The sequence below is a fragment of the Sus scrofa genome, chromosome 12 (genome assembly GCF_054392235.1).
Source record: "Sus scrofa isolate SSC_HxYL_T2T_F1_AM1 chromosome 12, Sscrofa_HxYL_maternal_Yorkshire_Landrace_v2.0, whole genome shotgun sequence".
Taxonomy (NCBI): Eukaryota; Metazoa; Chordata; class Mammalia; order Artiodactyla; family Suidae; genus Sus; species Sus scrofa.
Window position 1 is genome coordinate 55716644 of NC_139394.1, and position 14212 is coordinate 55730855.

The 14212-nt window shown below is 50.3% G+C and overlaps 1 protein-coding gene across 2 annotated transcripts in view; it reads left to right on the plus strand.

Moving 5' to 3' along the window:
• Nucleotides 1-14212, plus strand: part of LOC146398355 (uncharacterized) — a 246098-nt gene that overhangs the window by 181756 nt on the left and 50130 nt on the right. For both annotated transcript variants that reach the window (XR_014821618.1, XM_084985733.1), the window contains one exon: nucleotides 4644-4755. Coding sequence is in view for 1 of the 2 variants with exons in the window: in XM_084985733.1 (XP_084841859.1) it covers nucleotides 4644-4755 (112 nt within the window). In the remaining variant the exon portion in view is untranslated. The remainder of the gene's footprint in view (nucleotides 1-4643; nucleotides 4756-14212) is intronic.

Here is a 14212-nt window from a genome sequence, read left to right on the forward strand (position 1 = left end):
CCCCCAGCTATGTGTGACTGGCAGCAGGCCCTGTTTAATTGGCTTGGCCCAGATGTAGGGGAGAATCAGAAAACTCAGTCCACCTGGTTCTCAGTTCACTTCTGTCCCCAGCCCCTCACTGTGTGTGTGCAGGACCCCCCCTCCCCCACCACTTTGTCACAGTTTGGGATCCAGTTCCAGCCTAAACGTTGGAACTGCCCATGAATCACAGCTCATGTCTGCTCTGCATTCCACAGCGGGGATCCCAGGCCAGGGGTCAAACCCGAGCCACAGCAGTGACCTGAGCCACAGCAGTAACAACACTGGATCCTTAACCCACTGAGCCACCAGGGAACTCCAGTTGGATGTGTCTTGTCTTTTTTTTTTTTTTTTTTTTTTTAAGTATAGTTGATTTACAGTGTTGTGTAGGCTCGTTTTAACATGTAGGGGGCACAGGTTGCCCAGGGCGTGGGCTCCAAAATAGACAGCGTTCCATGTTTCTGACACCACAGTACCCCCACCTCCCCGGGGAGCAGCATGGAGTGGCAGCAGGGGAAACATAGGTTCTGGAGACACATGGACTTGGGTTCTTGTCCTTCTCTGCCTTTTCCTGGCTGTGGTCTTGGGGCAGAGCCCCCCCAGCGATGGAGGCTAGGATCGTCTCTTGTTCTGTTCAGGGCCTCAGTGGCTTGGATGAGGCCCACACACATTAGGGAGGACGGTCTGTTTCACCCAAGTCCACCAGTTTAAATGTTCATCTCATCTAAAAACACCATCACAGAGTTCCCGTTGTGGCTCAGTGGGTTATGAACCTGACATAGTGTCTGTGAGGATGCAGGTTTGGTCCCTAGCCTCCCTCAGTGGGTTAAGGATCCAGCGTTGCAACCACTGGTGTAGGTTGCAGAGGCAGCTTGGATCCAGTGTTGCTGTGGCTGTGGTGTAGGCCATCAGTTGCAGCTCTGATTCGACCCCTAGCCTGGGAACTTCCATATGCCACACATGCAGCCATAAAAAGAAAAAAATAAAAACACCCTCATGGAAACATCCAGAGTAATGCTGGACCCACTGCCTGGGCACCCCATGGCCCAATCAAGTTGACACATAAAATTAACCATCACGTGTGAATGAATAAAAAGATGTATTTGAGCCTCAGATTTCTTGCCTGTAAAGTGGGGCTGCCACATCTCAAGATTGTTGTGGGGAGTGAATGAGTTGTTAGCTGGGAGGACAATTAGCCCAGCTCCTGTTCCCCCAGGACGGGCCCTCGGCAAATGACCCTCCTACTCACTGGCCCCTCAGAGAACAAAAGCCATGAGGCCCCCGGTCTTGGGTATCTGGGCTCAGTTGCGTGTGGCTCTGCCGCTGGGATCGCTTGCCAGCCGCTCAAGCTGTGCCACCCCAGCAATGACATTCAACAGGTGCGGCCTCTGTTTGCCTACAGCATCGCGGGGTGTACCGGCAACACTGCGCGCCGGAGGAACACATTGTCTGTGTCTGAAGCCAAGCACGAGCTGGGGTTTCTGAACACGTCCTTACACAGAGAGTGTGCAGTAATTAGTATAATTATTAGGGGGTTAATGAAGCTGGGAACAGCACATCAAGTGCACATTTAAACAGAGCCTTTTTTAAAAAGTGGGTGGAGAAGTTTGCCTGCTCCACTGTCTCCTTTATTTGGAATCAGGATTCCAGGGCTTGAGCTCAACTTGGGGGAAGATACACTTGAGAGTGTCCCCCAAATCCGCCCTAAGCTTTGGTCTGCAGGTGACTGTCAGTGGCATCTCCATGCAAGGGTGAACTCGGCCTGGCCTGAGACTTTCTCAGCAGCCCTATCGAGGCAGTGACTGAAGCTGCTAATTCTACTTCGTTAGTTTTCCTTGACTTGATCACTGCCCCCAAGCAAGGTGAGGTGCCCACAGCCTCCCCAGTTGATAACATCTCCCTCCTAACTCCCCAACCCCTCAACAGACACACACACACACACACACACACACACCTTCCTGGTTACCTTTCTCTTAGGCTGGGTTCTCCAAAACCAGCTTTTTTTTTTTTTTTGCTTTTTAGGGCCACACCCGAAGCATATGGAAGGTCCCAGGCTAGGGGTCCAATCGGAGCTGCAGCTGCTGGCCTCCGCCACAGTCACAGCAACATGGGATGTGAGCCATGTCTGCGACCTACACCATAGCTCACGGCAATGCCAGATCCTTAACCCACTGAGCGAGGCCAGGGATCAAACCCACATCCTTATGGATCTTAGTTGAATTTGTTTCCACTGCACCACAATGAGAACTCCCCAGAAGCAGGTCTTGAGATGACGATTCCTGGGAAAGAGATGTCCTTTCCCAGGAGAAAACAGTGGAGTGCAGATGTGAGATGGGGAAGGGCAGAGAAAGAGAAGGATGGAGACCAAGTCCGGCAGAGGGGAAATGGTTCCGTCCGAGAGCAGACAGTGCAGGTCGCTTCTCATGGTTGGCGCTGTCAGGGCAAGGGAGCTGGGGTGTGTATACCCCAACCCACTCCATCCAAGTCAGGCCATGGTTCCCAAGCCATGTGCTGAGGCACCCAGAGTGCCTTGGGATATTTTAATTTAGAGGACCACACAACTACATCTGTCAGACACCACACTTGACATAGTTCGCAGTTTCAGTGTTAGATTGCCCTTTCTTTTGGCTGATATCATATCTTCACAATACTGGCTGTTAGGTGAAACTGGCAGCTGTGATCAAAAGCAGGTACTGTGTGAAAATCAGCACGAGAAAGGAAACGAGGGGGTGGTGTCCTATCTAAGAACTGAAAAGTTGGGAATTCCCATTGTGGCTCAGCAGGTTATAAACCCAACTAGTATCTATGAGGATTCAGACTGCATTCCTGGCCTCACTCAGTGGGTTAAGGATCTGGCATTGCTGTGAGCTGTGGTGTGGGTTGCAGATGCAGCTCGGATCCTGTGTGGCTGTGTCGAAGGCTGGCAGCTGCAGCTCCAATTTGATACCTAGCCTGGGGACTTCCACATGCCGCAGGTGCAGCCCTAAAAAGCAAAAAAAAAAAAAAAAAAAAAAAAACAAACAAAAAAAACAAACTGAAAAGTTGTGAGTGCCCAACAGGCACCTGTGTCCCGTTGATGTGAAACTATGGTTATTGATGAATGAAACAGGAATATTATATTTTTGTTTTAATTTATATACATTGTAATTTTCAAATAGCTACTACCTTGTTAAGATATAAATACTTGGTGTGTGGCTCTCACCACTTAATGATGGAACTGCAGGGTAGTTCTTTTGGCCTTGGAGTAAGAGCTGTGAAAAAATACTGAGACATTAAGGGCTCCCTGAACTGTGAAGCTTCTGCAAACTCTGGGTTAAGGGGCTGCTCCTGAGAGGATGTAAATGTCCAGGTCCTTCTGGCTCTCTGAATGGCAGGCTAAGGGGCCTTGGAGCATCCCAAAGACAGCCCTCCAGTAAAGATGCAGGTGTGGGCAGCTGGGATGCAGGCACTGGAGGAGCCTGTGAATAGGAAAAATGGTAAAGGGATCTGAGTGGAAAAGAACAGGTCTGGGCTCTGCGTCATCGGCTCTTCTCAAACCGTAAGGTGCCCAACACATCGCCCAGTGATCTTGTTGAGGACAGATTCTGGATTGGGAGTTCTGAGGTGGGGCTGAGAGTCTGCATTTTTAACTTGCTCTCACGGGAGGCTGCTGCTGCCGGTCTGCGGCTCCCACCCGAAGCAGCAAGAGCTACCCTGCTGCTGCCCGCCATGCCTTGTTGCCCCTTCCATGCTCACACGTCCGCTGGTTTCCCTCACCGACTCTCTAAGAGGGATGTGGCCTTCTGGGATGAAGCCCCGGAACTGGGCTGCTCTGAGCTCGTCAGGCCGAACAATCCAGCCTGAGCCCTGCTCCCAGCCAGAAGGACAGCAATGGCAAGACCCCCCTCCCCAGTCATTGCTCTTCCCGATTGCCCTGGGTTCATCTAGAATCGAAGACTTGGAGTCGTGGCTGTTGAGTGACAGGGATGAATGAGGTTGGAGGGAGACAAAAAGGCAGACAGAGCCCACTGATCCCGCACAGTCACACATGGAGTCTGGAGTATCGTCACCAGCACACTGGCTTCCTGGGACCCGGAAACATGCGGCCTGGGAAGCTGTCAGACACACACAGCAGCCTACCTCTCCCCCTTTTTACAGATAAGGAGTTCGAGGCCCAGAAACGAGCAAATCAGCATCAGGGTTGAGACTGGACATCAGACCCCATGCCTGGGACTCTGGCTCTTCCCTGCGACTGTCACATCCACTTAGGGGTATCTTGAGCTCTAGATGTTGGAAATTAATTGTCCCAGACAGTGGTGATATTGTCCCCTGGTAGTTTCAGACACTGCACGAACTATTGTGGGGGATGTCACCCCTAGACATAGAGGGGCACTGTTCCAGATGTTGGGGCACACTCTTCCTCAGAAGCTGGGGGTGAGTGAGCACTTTCAGTGGCCCCTGGTGGGCAGGGAACAAGTGCAGCTGCTGAACTTGGCTCTGGCGGAGGGCACTGGTTTCCACTCCCTGGCTCCCCACCTGGTCAAGTCCAAGGTCCACAGCCCTCTTCCTCCAGGGCAACCGATTGCACAACAGGATGCCCCAGGCACCCTGCCCACGTTCCACCTAAGGGCTGCTAATTCTTTCAGGCTCCTGCCTCCAAACCACCCATGTCCGCAGAGGAGACAGAGGACAGAGATGGAATGATGGTTGGTTTTGGCATCTGAAGGATCTGGGTTTGGCCCGGCGTCACCTCTCAACGTAGGTAGATTTATGTTGTTTCTGTTCCTTCCCTCCTGCCGCCAAAGGTATGTCCCCATGCCCTCTGCCCTAGACTGTGCAGTAGCTCCCAGCAGAAGAGGTAAAATAGATTTCCCTTTCTCATTGATGTGGGGCTTGGCCATGAGGCTTCGTTTTGCCAATGGGCTGTTAGGTATTTGCATGTCTTGTCTTGGCACATTGCTCTTCTACCGTCTGGTGCAGGGGCATGTGTTCTGGGTAACCACGGATCCCAGGAGGATGAGAGGCTCCTGAAAGAGACCAGCCCAGAACCTGGAGGCAAACCCAGCAGAGCCCCAGCTACCAGGGAGAAGGAAATGCTTGTTGATGGAGTTTCAGATCATTTGTTACAAAGCATTATTGCCACAGTAGTTGACTCATGGGCTAAAGGGGCCTTTGGCTAGTTACTTATGTTCATCTCTGTGGGATACAGTTTCCTCATCTGTTACAAGAGTGGGCAATAACACTTACCTGTGTGATGGTTTGCAGGGCTGTGACATGGGTAAAGCACATGGCATAGTGCCTGATCCACAGAAGACTCTGGATAAACGGTGATTTTTAAAAGGAGGGAAGGGTGATTCCAGAAGAACTTGGTTCAACAAAAGGGTATCGAATGCCCACTGCTGATGGCTCAGGGCTGGGTATCACGGGGGATGGATTTTAAATCCTATTTTAATTTGCATGATTCAGCTAGTCTCAGACAGGTCTTTGAGCAGAAATCCTGGCCAGGTTAGGGATGGGCAGACAGAAGTCTGAAACCTCCTCTAGATCTCGAACTTCACACCTAATTGTTGAATCTTTATCTTCCCTTCTTGATGGCTTTTTTTTTAATGAGTTTCTTGGCAACATTCCCAATCTCCTGTCACTTCAGCAAGAAGTGACATTTCACCCAGAGGACACCAGTAACAGCAGCAATTCCATGCATGTCAGCAAGGGTGTGATGTTGGAGACCCTGTGAGCTCGCTTGACCTCTGGATGCCCCTCCCCCTTTCCTGCTGGGGTGTCCCTCCAGATCTGTACCCCTTCACTGGGGCTCTGCTCCTGTGATGCCCCCACGATGAGCCTTGTTCCTGGTAAATTCAATTGTTCTATGCATGGCTCAGTTTAAGAGTTTCTGCAGGAATGGGGTGAGAGGGGAGGAGTTCCTGCTGTGGCACAATTGGATCAGTAGCATCTCTGCAGCTACTAGGACACAGGTTCAGTCCCTGGCCTGGCATAGTGGGTTAAAGGATCTAGGCCACAACTGCAGTTTGGATCTGATCCCTGGCCTGGGAATTCCATGTGTTGCGTGGTGGCCAAAAAAGAAAAGAAAAGAAATGGGGTGGAGGGGGCCAATACCTTCACTGGTGAGCCTGGGGCCCTTGCTCTGGTGGTTCTCAGAATGTTTGTGGGGGGCAGGGAGGTCAGTTTTGACTGGGCTCCTGGCAGACCTGGGGTTGGCTAGCTGATGCCTCCGTGCCACGGCTGGGACAGGTAAGAAGGAGCTGAGAGGAGTCTGATCAGGGGTCAGGAGTGAAGTCTGGGTAATGGCTGGATGACCCCCAGGGCTTTTGGAAGATAAGATGCAAAATGAATGTGCAGGGGTTACGGGGGGCAGGGGGGAGGTGGCGGGAGGAGATGGGGGGCAGGGATGAGCACATGAGTCAGGCCTTCCCTGTCACAGAGAACATTGTCTTCCTCCAAAGGAAAACCGCATTTCCTGTTCTCTGCTCAGACTATGAACCTCATATGTGCTCATGTCAGGAAATCAAAGTAATACAAAAATACTTATAGAAGAAGAATAGGCCAGTAAAGTCACCCCCCAAATGACCACTGTTAATATTTGGATGAACATGGTTCCAGGCTAATCTTTATTCACGTGTCTGTGTGCGCGCGTGCATGTAAAACATTGCCATCTATAGCCCCAGCTGTTTTTGAAGGACAGTGGTTTTGTTTAGTGAGAGGCCTGTTGGGAGTTGACCCTGAGCCTCTTGATGGGTTTGCCAGGGTGGCCTAGATCCGAATTTGGGGGCAGAGGGCAGCTAAGGACCGAACTGCTCTGCTTCCTAAAGTGAGAAGAGCTTGACACTCCCAGGGCCATTCAAGAGCTGGAGAGAGGAGTTCCTGTCGTGGCGCAGCGGAAATGAATCCAACTAGGAACCATGAGGTTGTGGGTTCAATCCCTGGCGTCGCTCAGTGGGTTAAGGATCTGGCGTTGCTGTGAGCTGTGGTGTAGGCCGGCAGCTGTAGCACCGATTGGACCCCTAGCCTGGGAACTTCCATATGCTGCACATGCGGCCCTAAAAAGCAAAAAAAAAAGACGAAGAGCTAGAGAGAGCCATAGAGCTGAAAATAGAAAAATAAAGGAGGAAAACCCAACCCAGCAGGGGGCTGGAATCCCTGAGCCTGGGAGTGGCCAAGGTACTTCTGAAAAACAGAGACACCTAATCACTGAATTTCAGTTGCTTGCTTTGTTGCTATGAAAAGCCTTCAAGAAACTTCCATTAGCCTTACACTAGTCTAGTGTGAGTGATGTTGGGGGAGCACAATAGGAGGGAACTGAATCCATATCTGGGTCGTCATGTTGTGCAACTACACTTGGGACACGAGACAGTAAGACAGTCCCAAACTTGAGCTATTTCAGCAGAAGGATGGGGGGGGGTGGCGGGAAGAGGGAACCACGTGAACAAAAGTCCTTTGGGAATTCGAAGAAACATTAGGATGAGGGATTCTCTGGTTTGTGGATTTGGGTTCTAGGCACCCTTCTCTGGATATGAAGCTGTAGGCTGGCCCTAGGTATCTGGGATATGTATTTATGTTTTAGGTTTTATTTAAATGGGTTTTTTTTTTTTTCTTTTTTTTTTTTTTTTGCACTTGCTGTTTTTTTTCAAGCTCAGTCCTGTGGCTTATGCATCATGGCTTGTCAATAAGTATACATCTGATTCACTCTTTTTAATGTCTAGGTGGTAAATTATTGGAGAAAAACTAGCAGTGTATGTAGCTACTCCCTTACTGACCTGCATTTAGATGACTTCCAATACTTCTGTGATAATTCTTCCATTTATATCTTTACACATCCATTGCAGTTGGCCACTTTTTTAAAAAAATGGCCTCAGGCTAGAACACCAAAAGCCAAAAATACCATTTTTTTTTTCTTTTTCCCCATTCTACTGAGAATCGGTTATTTGAAGGCAGTACCAGCATATGCCCGGATGCTCCGTGCAGGTTGCAGAAAGTGGTGGTGATGTTAGTAGCAAGGACCTGGTTCCTTAGGCTGGTGATGGTACAATAGCCTCTGCAGGTGACACTGCTTAGCCCAGGGGAGTTAAAGGGATGCAGAACCCACCCTTCTTGCCTTGACTTTGACATTCGAACTGGGCTCCTTTGGGTCTTCATGACTCTGACCTGTGACTACATCTGGGAAGAGGACAAAGGGAGACATAGATTTTGTGTCCCCCCAGAAACTTAGCAATTCAGGCAAGAAATTGCCATGTGGCTCCACTGTCCATTGCAAATATCAGGGCTGGAAGCCTCCTTAGAGCTCTTGTGGCCTGGCATCTTCATTTTACAGATGGGGAAAACTGACATCCATGATCACACAATTTGCAAGAAAAGAAGAAAAGCTAAAGTTATTCTTAGTGTGTCTCTATATAAAGTCTAAGTATATAAAGTCTAAGATGTAATAACAACCCTGGGAGGTCGGCAGCTTTCTAGTCCCATTTTTCCAGTTGCAAAAACAGGGGGAGTGGGAGAAAGGAGACTCGAACCCTGGCAGTCTGGAGGGAGAGTCTGCATGAGACGTCGCTCTGGGGGATGGCTGTTGCCTGGAACTGAGCGGGGAGGGAGGCCAGGGTCTCTGGCCCCAGTACTCTGCTTTGTCCTGCCATCGGTGGCTCTCAGACAGCGACGAAATGTGAAGGGGCCAGAGGCACCCCTCTCTCTGTCCAAGTGTCTGTCTGTCACAGCCCTGAGCCTTGGGGGAGCGTTCTAGGTGGACTGCACAAATGAATAATTCAATAAAAGTGAATAATTTCCATGGCAACCTCACCAGCACGTGACCTGCTCCTCTGCCTCCAAGGGCCAGGTTCACCCTAATAAAGAGACACATTTGTCAGACTACACAGAGCGAACTGGGATAACGCTTTCTTTTAAGGGAGCTGAAATGAAACTAGGTCGACTGCTGGCAGCGGGGCCAGGGCTTGTAGGAGCCTTGTTTAAACATACTGCTGGCAGGCAGGTGGGGGGGTTGGTGGAAGGCCCAGCATGCCTGCCTGCTGTGTTGGGAAAAGGACAGGTCTTTCCAGATGGGAAGAGGTGTAAGGATCAGATCCCTGAAAACTCCTGAATCTGGGACAGAGAAAATGCCAATCCCTCCAGTCACAATTCCGATTCACAATTCACAAAGGACATTTGGGCACTAGGATGCAGGGCCCTTTCAATATCCCTTCAGGATGAGAAAAGGAACTGGTTCCACCAGTTTTCCCAGAGCATAGAGCTCCTGGTCTCCTCCCTGAACTCCTTTCAGGGGGTGTTAAGGGTCAGCGGAGACTGCATGGCCAGTGACTTCATTCTTGTAGAGTCAGGTGGCATGTGGCATTTTTTTCAGCTAGTGAGGTGCGGAAGCACAATTCAAACTCCAACGGCTCCATTCTGTTCTCAGGTGGCTGTGGGGTGAGAGCGCTGAACCTTAACCACTTGGTGTAGGTCCCCAATCCTTGTCCCTTTGGAGAAAAAATATTTCAAAGAGAGGGAGAGTAGTGAAGCAAATAAAGTGTTTATTAAGAGAGAAGAGAGGCTCAGAGGAAGCATGGGCAGGCTGGGGGGCAGGGGGCAGAAGACAGAGAGACAGACAGACCAGACAGAAAGAAGAAGGCAGTCCCTCTGGGCTTTGGAGGCAGTCCCTCTGGGCTTCCTCTGGCCAATCATCTTGCTCCGTCTGGGCTTGGGTCCATGTTGTTTAGCCTGACTTGTTTAGCCTGACTCAGGGCCTTCCCTGTGTGCACGAGCATCTTTTAGCCAAGCTGGATTCTAGCACAACTTCTGGGAAGTTGACAGAATGTCCTATGCTCTGGTGCCTCTCCCTTCTCTGACCCCTGAGGAATCTTTCTGCACATGTGTAGTTCCGGGGGTCTCCTTGACCCCAAGCATGAGAGCTACATGGTCCCTTATCTTTGATCCATGCAGGACGCTGCTCCTCCTTGCTCCTGCCGTAACCTTTATCTTGAAGTATCTGTCCATAGGCGACAGATTCCAGTTGCTTAGTCTGGGGACCTCCCCCTCAATCTCCTGCCTCAATTCCAGGGTCTGAGCCCTTTTCTCGACATCTTCCTTAGGCTTTTATGCAGGAGAGGAGGTCTTTTGGTTTTCTGAGATCCAGTTTCCAATGTGGGGGTGACTTCCCCCACACCAACGACATCCTACTGGTGTCCAAGAATTCAATCCAGTTCAGACACTATGTACTTGAAGATGGAATCAGATCCCACAGGTTAAGGGCTGATAAGATTAAGAGTTTTATTCCTACAAAATTGCCGCCCCACCCCCAGCCCCAACTTCGGACACCCAAGTTCAGGCTGTTACCTGTGCATCAGAGCGATGGGCTACAGATCCAAGGGTCTCGTGACCTACTCCTGGGTTTGACTGATTTGCTGGACACAGAACTCAGAGCAACATTTACTCACTAGATTACTGGTTTATGATAAAAGGCTGTAACTCAGGAGCAGCCAGATGGAAGAGATGCACAGGACAGGGCATGAAGAAAGGGGGTGGAACTTTTATGCCCTTTCCAGGCACCACTGCCCCCAAATGGCCACATGTCCCCCAACCCAGAAGCTCCCAACCCTTCCTTTGGGGTTTGTATGGAGGCTTCATTAAAGAGACACATATTTGTTGCTGTTGTTTGGATTGGGGTTTAGGGTTTTTTTGTTTGTTTGTTTGTTTTGGGGTTTTTTGTTTGTTTGTTTGTTTTTTGCTTTTTTAGGGCCACACCTGCACCATATGGAATTTTCCAGGCTAGAGGTCGAATTGGAGCTGCAGCTGCTGGCCTACGCCACAGGCATAGTCATAGCAACGCCAGTCCGAGCTGCTTCTTCAGCTTGTGGCAACACCGGATCCTTAACCCACTGAGCAAGGGCAAGGATCAAACCTGCATGTTCTTAACCTGTTGAGCCACAGCAGAAACTCGAAGAGTCACAATTGATTAAATCATTCACCATTAGTGATTAATCCAGCCTCCAGCCTCTCTCCCTCCCAGGAGCCCTGACAGTAAGACTCTAAATAAATGGTTGGCTCCACTGGCAACCCAACCCCATCCTTAGGTGAGGTCCAAAAGCCACTACATTAACATAACAAAAGAAACCTTTATCAAGCTCCTCACTTAGGAAATTCCAAGTGTTCTGGAGCTGTGAGCCAGGAACAGTGGATGAAGACCAAATATACATGAGAAATACACTTTGGTCATCGAAATGACCAAATCTATGTATTTCTCATCAATCGTACTTTATAAGGGGAAAATCAGGAGGCCAGAGATGCTGGGAGCCGCCCCCATGGAGGGCTCTCACTTCAGCCCTTTGGATGACAGCCACGGGAGAAGATGAAGTGACAATCAGAGGCCGAAGTCTCTCTTTTTCCAATTCAGCTACGTCTGCCAGCAGCGAATATCATCATTTCAGGCCGTGGGAGAACAGGCTGCTTTCGGGAGTCTTTGTCACATCAATGTAAATCTCTCACACTTTCCTTCTGCCCCAGAAAGACTTCGCTTTAAATCACATTACACACCCAGCTCCCACCCCCATCCTGGGCATGTGTGTTTTATATGACCGCTGGCCACTGAATGCTCTGATTTGATTGGGGAGCCTTTGCAGCCGTTCAGAATAGATGCTTTTCCTTTGTATCCCTTTATGGGTCAGCTCACCAGACTGGGATGAAAATAAGGGTGAAAATAGTGATAAGCAATACCGACCAGATGCTGACTCTGCCCAGCATTCCACTGATCTCTTTATAGCGAATTTTTCATTTCATGCCTGTAACCATTATGTGAGGCTGATATTGTGATGATTCCCATTTTATAGGGTGGAAATGGAGGCTCAGAAAAGTTCAAGACTAGAGCTTGGGCTCCAAGGCTCTCCAACATCGAAGGCCCATTTGCTTAATGTCCTGCCTCTCTTGCCCTGGGCTCTGGGGGTCTCAAGCCCTTCACTGAAGGTCACTGCATGACAGTTCCGCAGCTTCAGGCCTGAAAACCAGATCTGTCTCCAAACCCAGCTGCAAGCAGGGCTCCATCACGAGGCCCAAGTGCGAAAGGCAGCAGTTCCCAACCAGGGGTGATTTTCTCTCCCAAGTTTGGCAAGAGGGAGCTAACTTTGATATTTAATGACTTGAAGGGCAGGGGAGTGGTGCTACAGTGATCTGATGGGTGGAAGCCAGGGAACCCAGAAAAATCCTGCAGTGCATGGACCAGTCCTCATTGTGAAGTGTCGTAAGTTCCAAAAGGCCATTAGTGTCGAAGGTGGGGGCCCTGGCCTGGAGGGGATGGGGATGGAGACAGAGCAAGAGAATGCGGGAGGGCTTCCCATGGAGGCTCAGCAGGGGAAGAACCCGACAAGTATCCATGAGGACGTGGGTTCAATCCCTGGCCCTGCTCATGGGATTAAGGATTTGGCCCGTTGCCACAAGTGTGGTATAGGTCAAAGATGCAGCTTGGGTCTGGCGTGGCTGTGGCTGTGGCTTAGGGCAGCAGTTGTAGCTCTGATTTGACCCCTAGCCTGGGAACCTCCATATGCCACAGGTACGGGTCTGAAAAAAAAAAAAAAGAGAGAGAGAGAGAGAAAAGGGGGAACCAAGAGTTCTGCAGACATGCGGTTATAACAGGAGCTGTGTCCTTGTGCTTGCTCGTCCCTGGCACGGCTCTGACAACCTGTCATAGGTCCTCTCACCCACTCCTTTCACTCTCAAAACAACCCTGGAGGAGAGGTCTCTTTTTAGCATCTCCTTTTGTCTCTTTCGGCTCCCAGCATCTCCAGGCCTCCCTGGCTTGTGGCTCATCTCCCCATCTCTGCCTCATCTTCCAGGGACCTGTCCCGTGTGTCTCCTCCTTTTCTCTCTTATAAGGACACTTGTCATTGGATTTACGGATAATCCAGGATGATCTCATGCTGAGATCCTTAATTTAATTCCTTCTTCCAAGACCCTTCCCCCCACCCCACCAAGGTTACACTTGGAAGTTCTGGAAGTTAGGATGTAAACCTATATTTGGGGGACCTCTATTTAACCCTCTACATATCTGCCACCTACACATTGGATGGGATTAGATACATTAAAGCACCAAGCCCTGCATATAGACAGTAAATCTTAGGTGACTCTAGGAGGTGTGGGATTTGGTGTGTGGTCAGGACTTGATAAATATCTGTGGAAAAAATTGCCTGAGTGGTACAGGCACACGCTGTCTTAGGAGCGTGGTGGGATTCCTCAGGTTTATGCGGTGCTCTGGGCCCAGGTTATTTGATTCTATATGTGGTCTCTTGCATCAGGCTGAGCGTCTGAGGTTAGAAGTGTGGTTTCTTCATCTTTGCCCAGGCCCCGCCCGCTCTCCTCTGCCTCCTCACAACTGCCCCAGTTCAGCCCCGTGAGTGGTTCCAGGACCCCAAAGGAGGCACACAGGCTCCTCAGAGCCCAAAGTCACCTCACCTGCCTTTGGGGAGGCAGGTTGCAGACCCACCTTTCACTGCCATCCTTTGGGAGAGACGGTCTTTTGGGTTCTTTGCCCAACAGTCCACTCTCCACACTTCCAGGCATCATGCTTCCCGGCTCTCTTTGCTTGGATGCAGCTATGTGACTAGTTCCAACCAAGCAGCTTGAGTGGATGCAGCTATGTGACTAGTTCCGACCAAGCAGCTTGAGTGGACATGATGTGTCTCAGGTTGGGACTGCAATATTTAGATGCTGGTGCAGGAGTTGTGGCTCAGCAGGTTAAGAACTCCACTAGTATCCATGAGGACATGGGTTTGATCCTTGGCCTTGCTCCGTGGGTTAAGGATCTGGTGTTGCCATGAGCTGTGGTGTAGGTCGCAGATGCGGTTTGGATCTAGCGTTGCTGTGGCTGTGGGGGAGGCCAGCGGCTGTAGCTCTGATTCAGTCCCTGGCCTGGAAACTTCCACATGCTGCAGATGTGGTCCTAAAAAGAAAAAAGAAAAAAAAAAATAAATAAATACTAGTGCAAACCCCACAAGCAGTGCCTTTCAGACGTGCAAATCTCCGGAAAGCAAGGCCCCATAAGCTTAGGTCTCAAGGGGGAGAGTGTGGAGCCAGATGCTAGAAGCCCCGAGGGGCAGGACAGGCAGGTAAGGTATGTACCTTGATGGCCTAAGCCATTGAGTTTCCCAAGTTGTTTGCAGCTGGCCTCTCCAGAGTGACGCCCAGGGGAAGGTGGAGTGTGGGTGGGAAGGTGCCCAGGCATCAGTGCAGG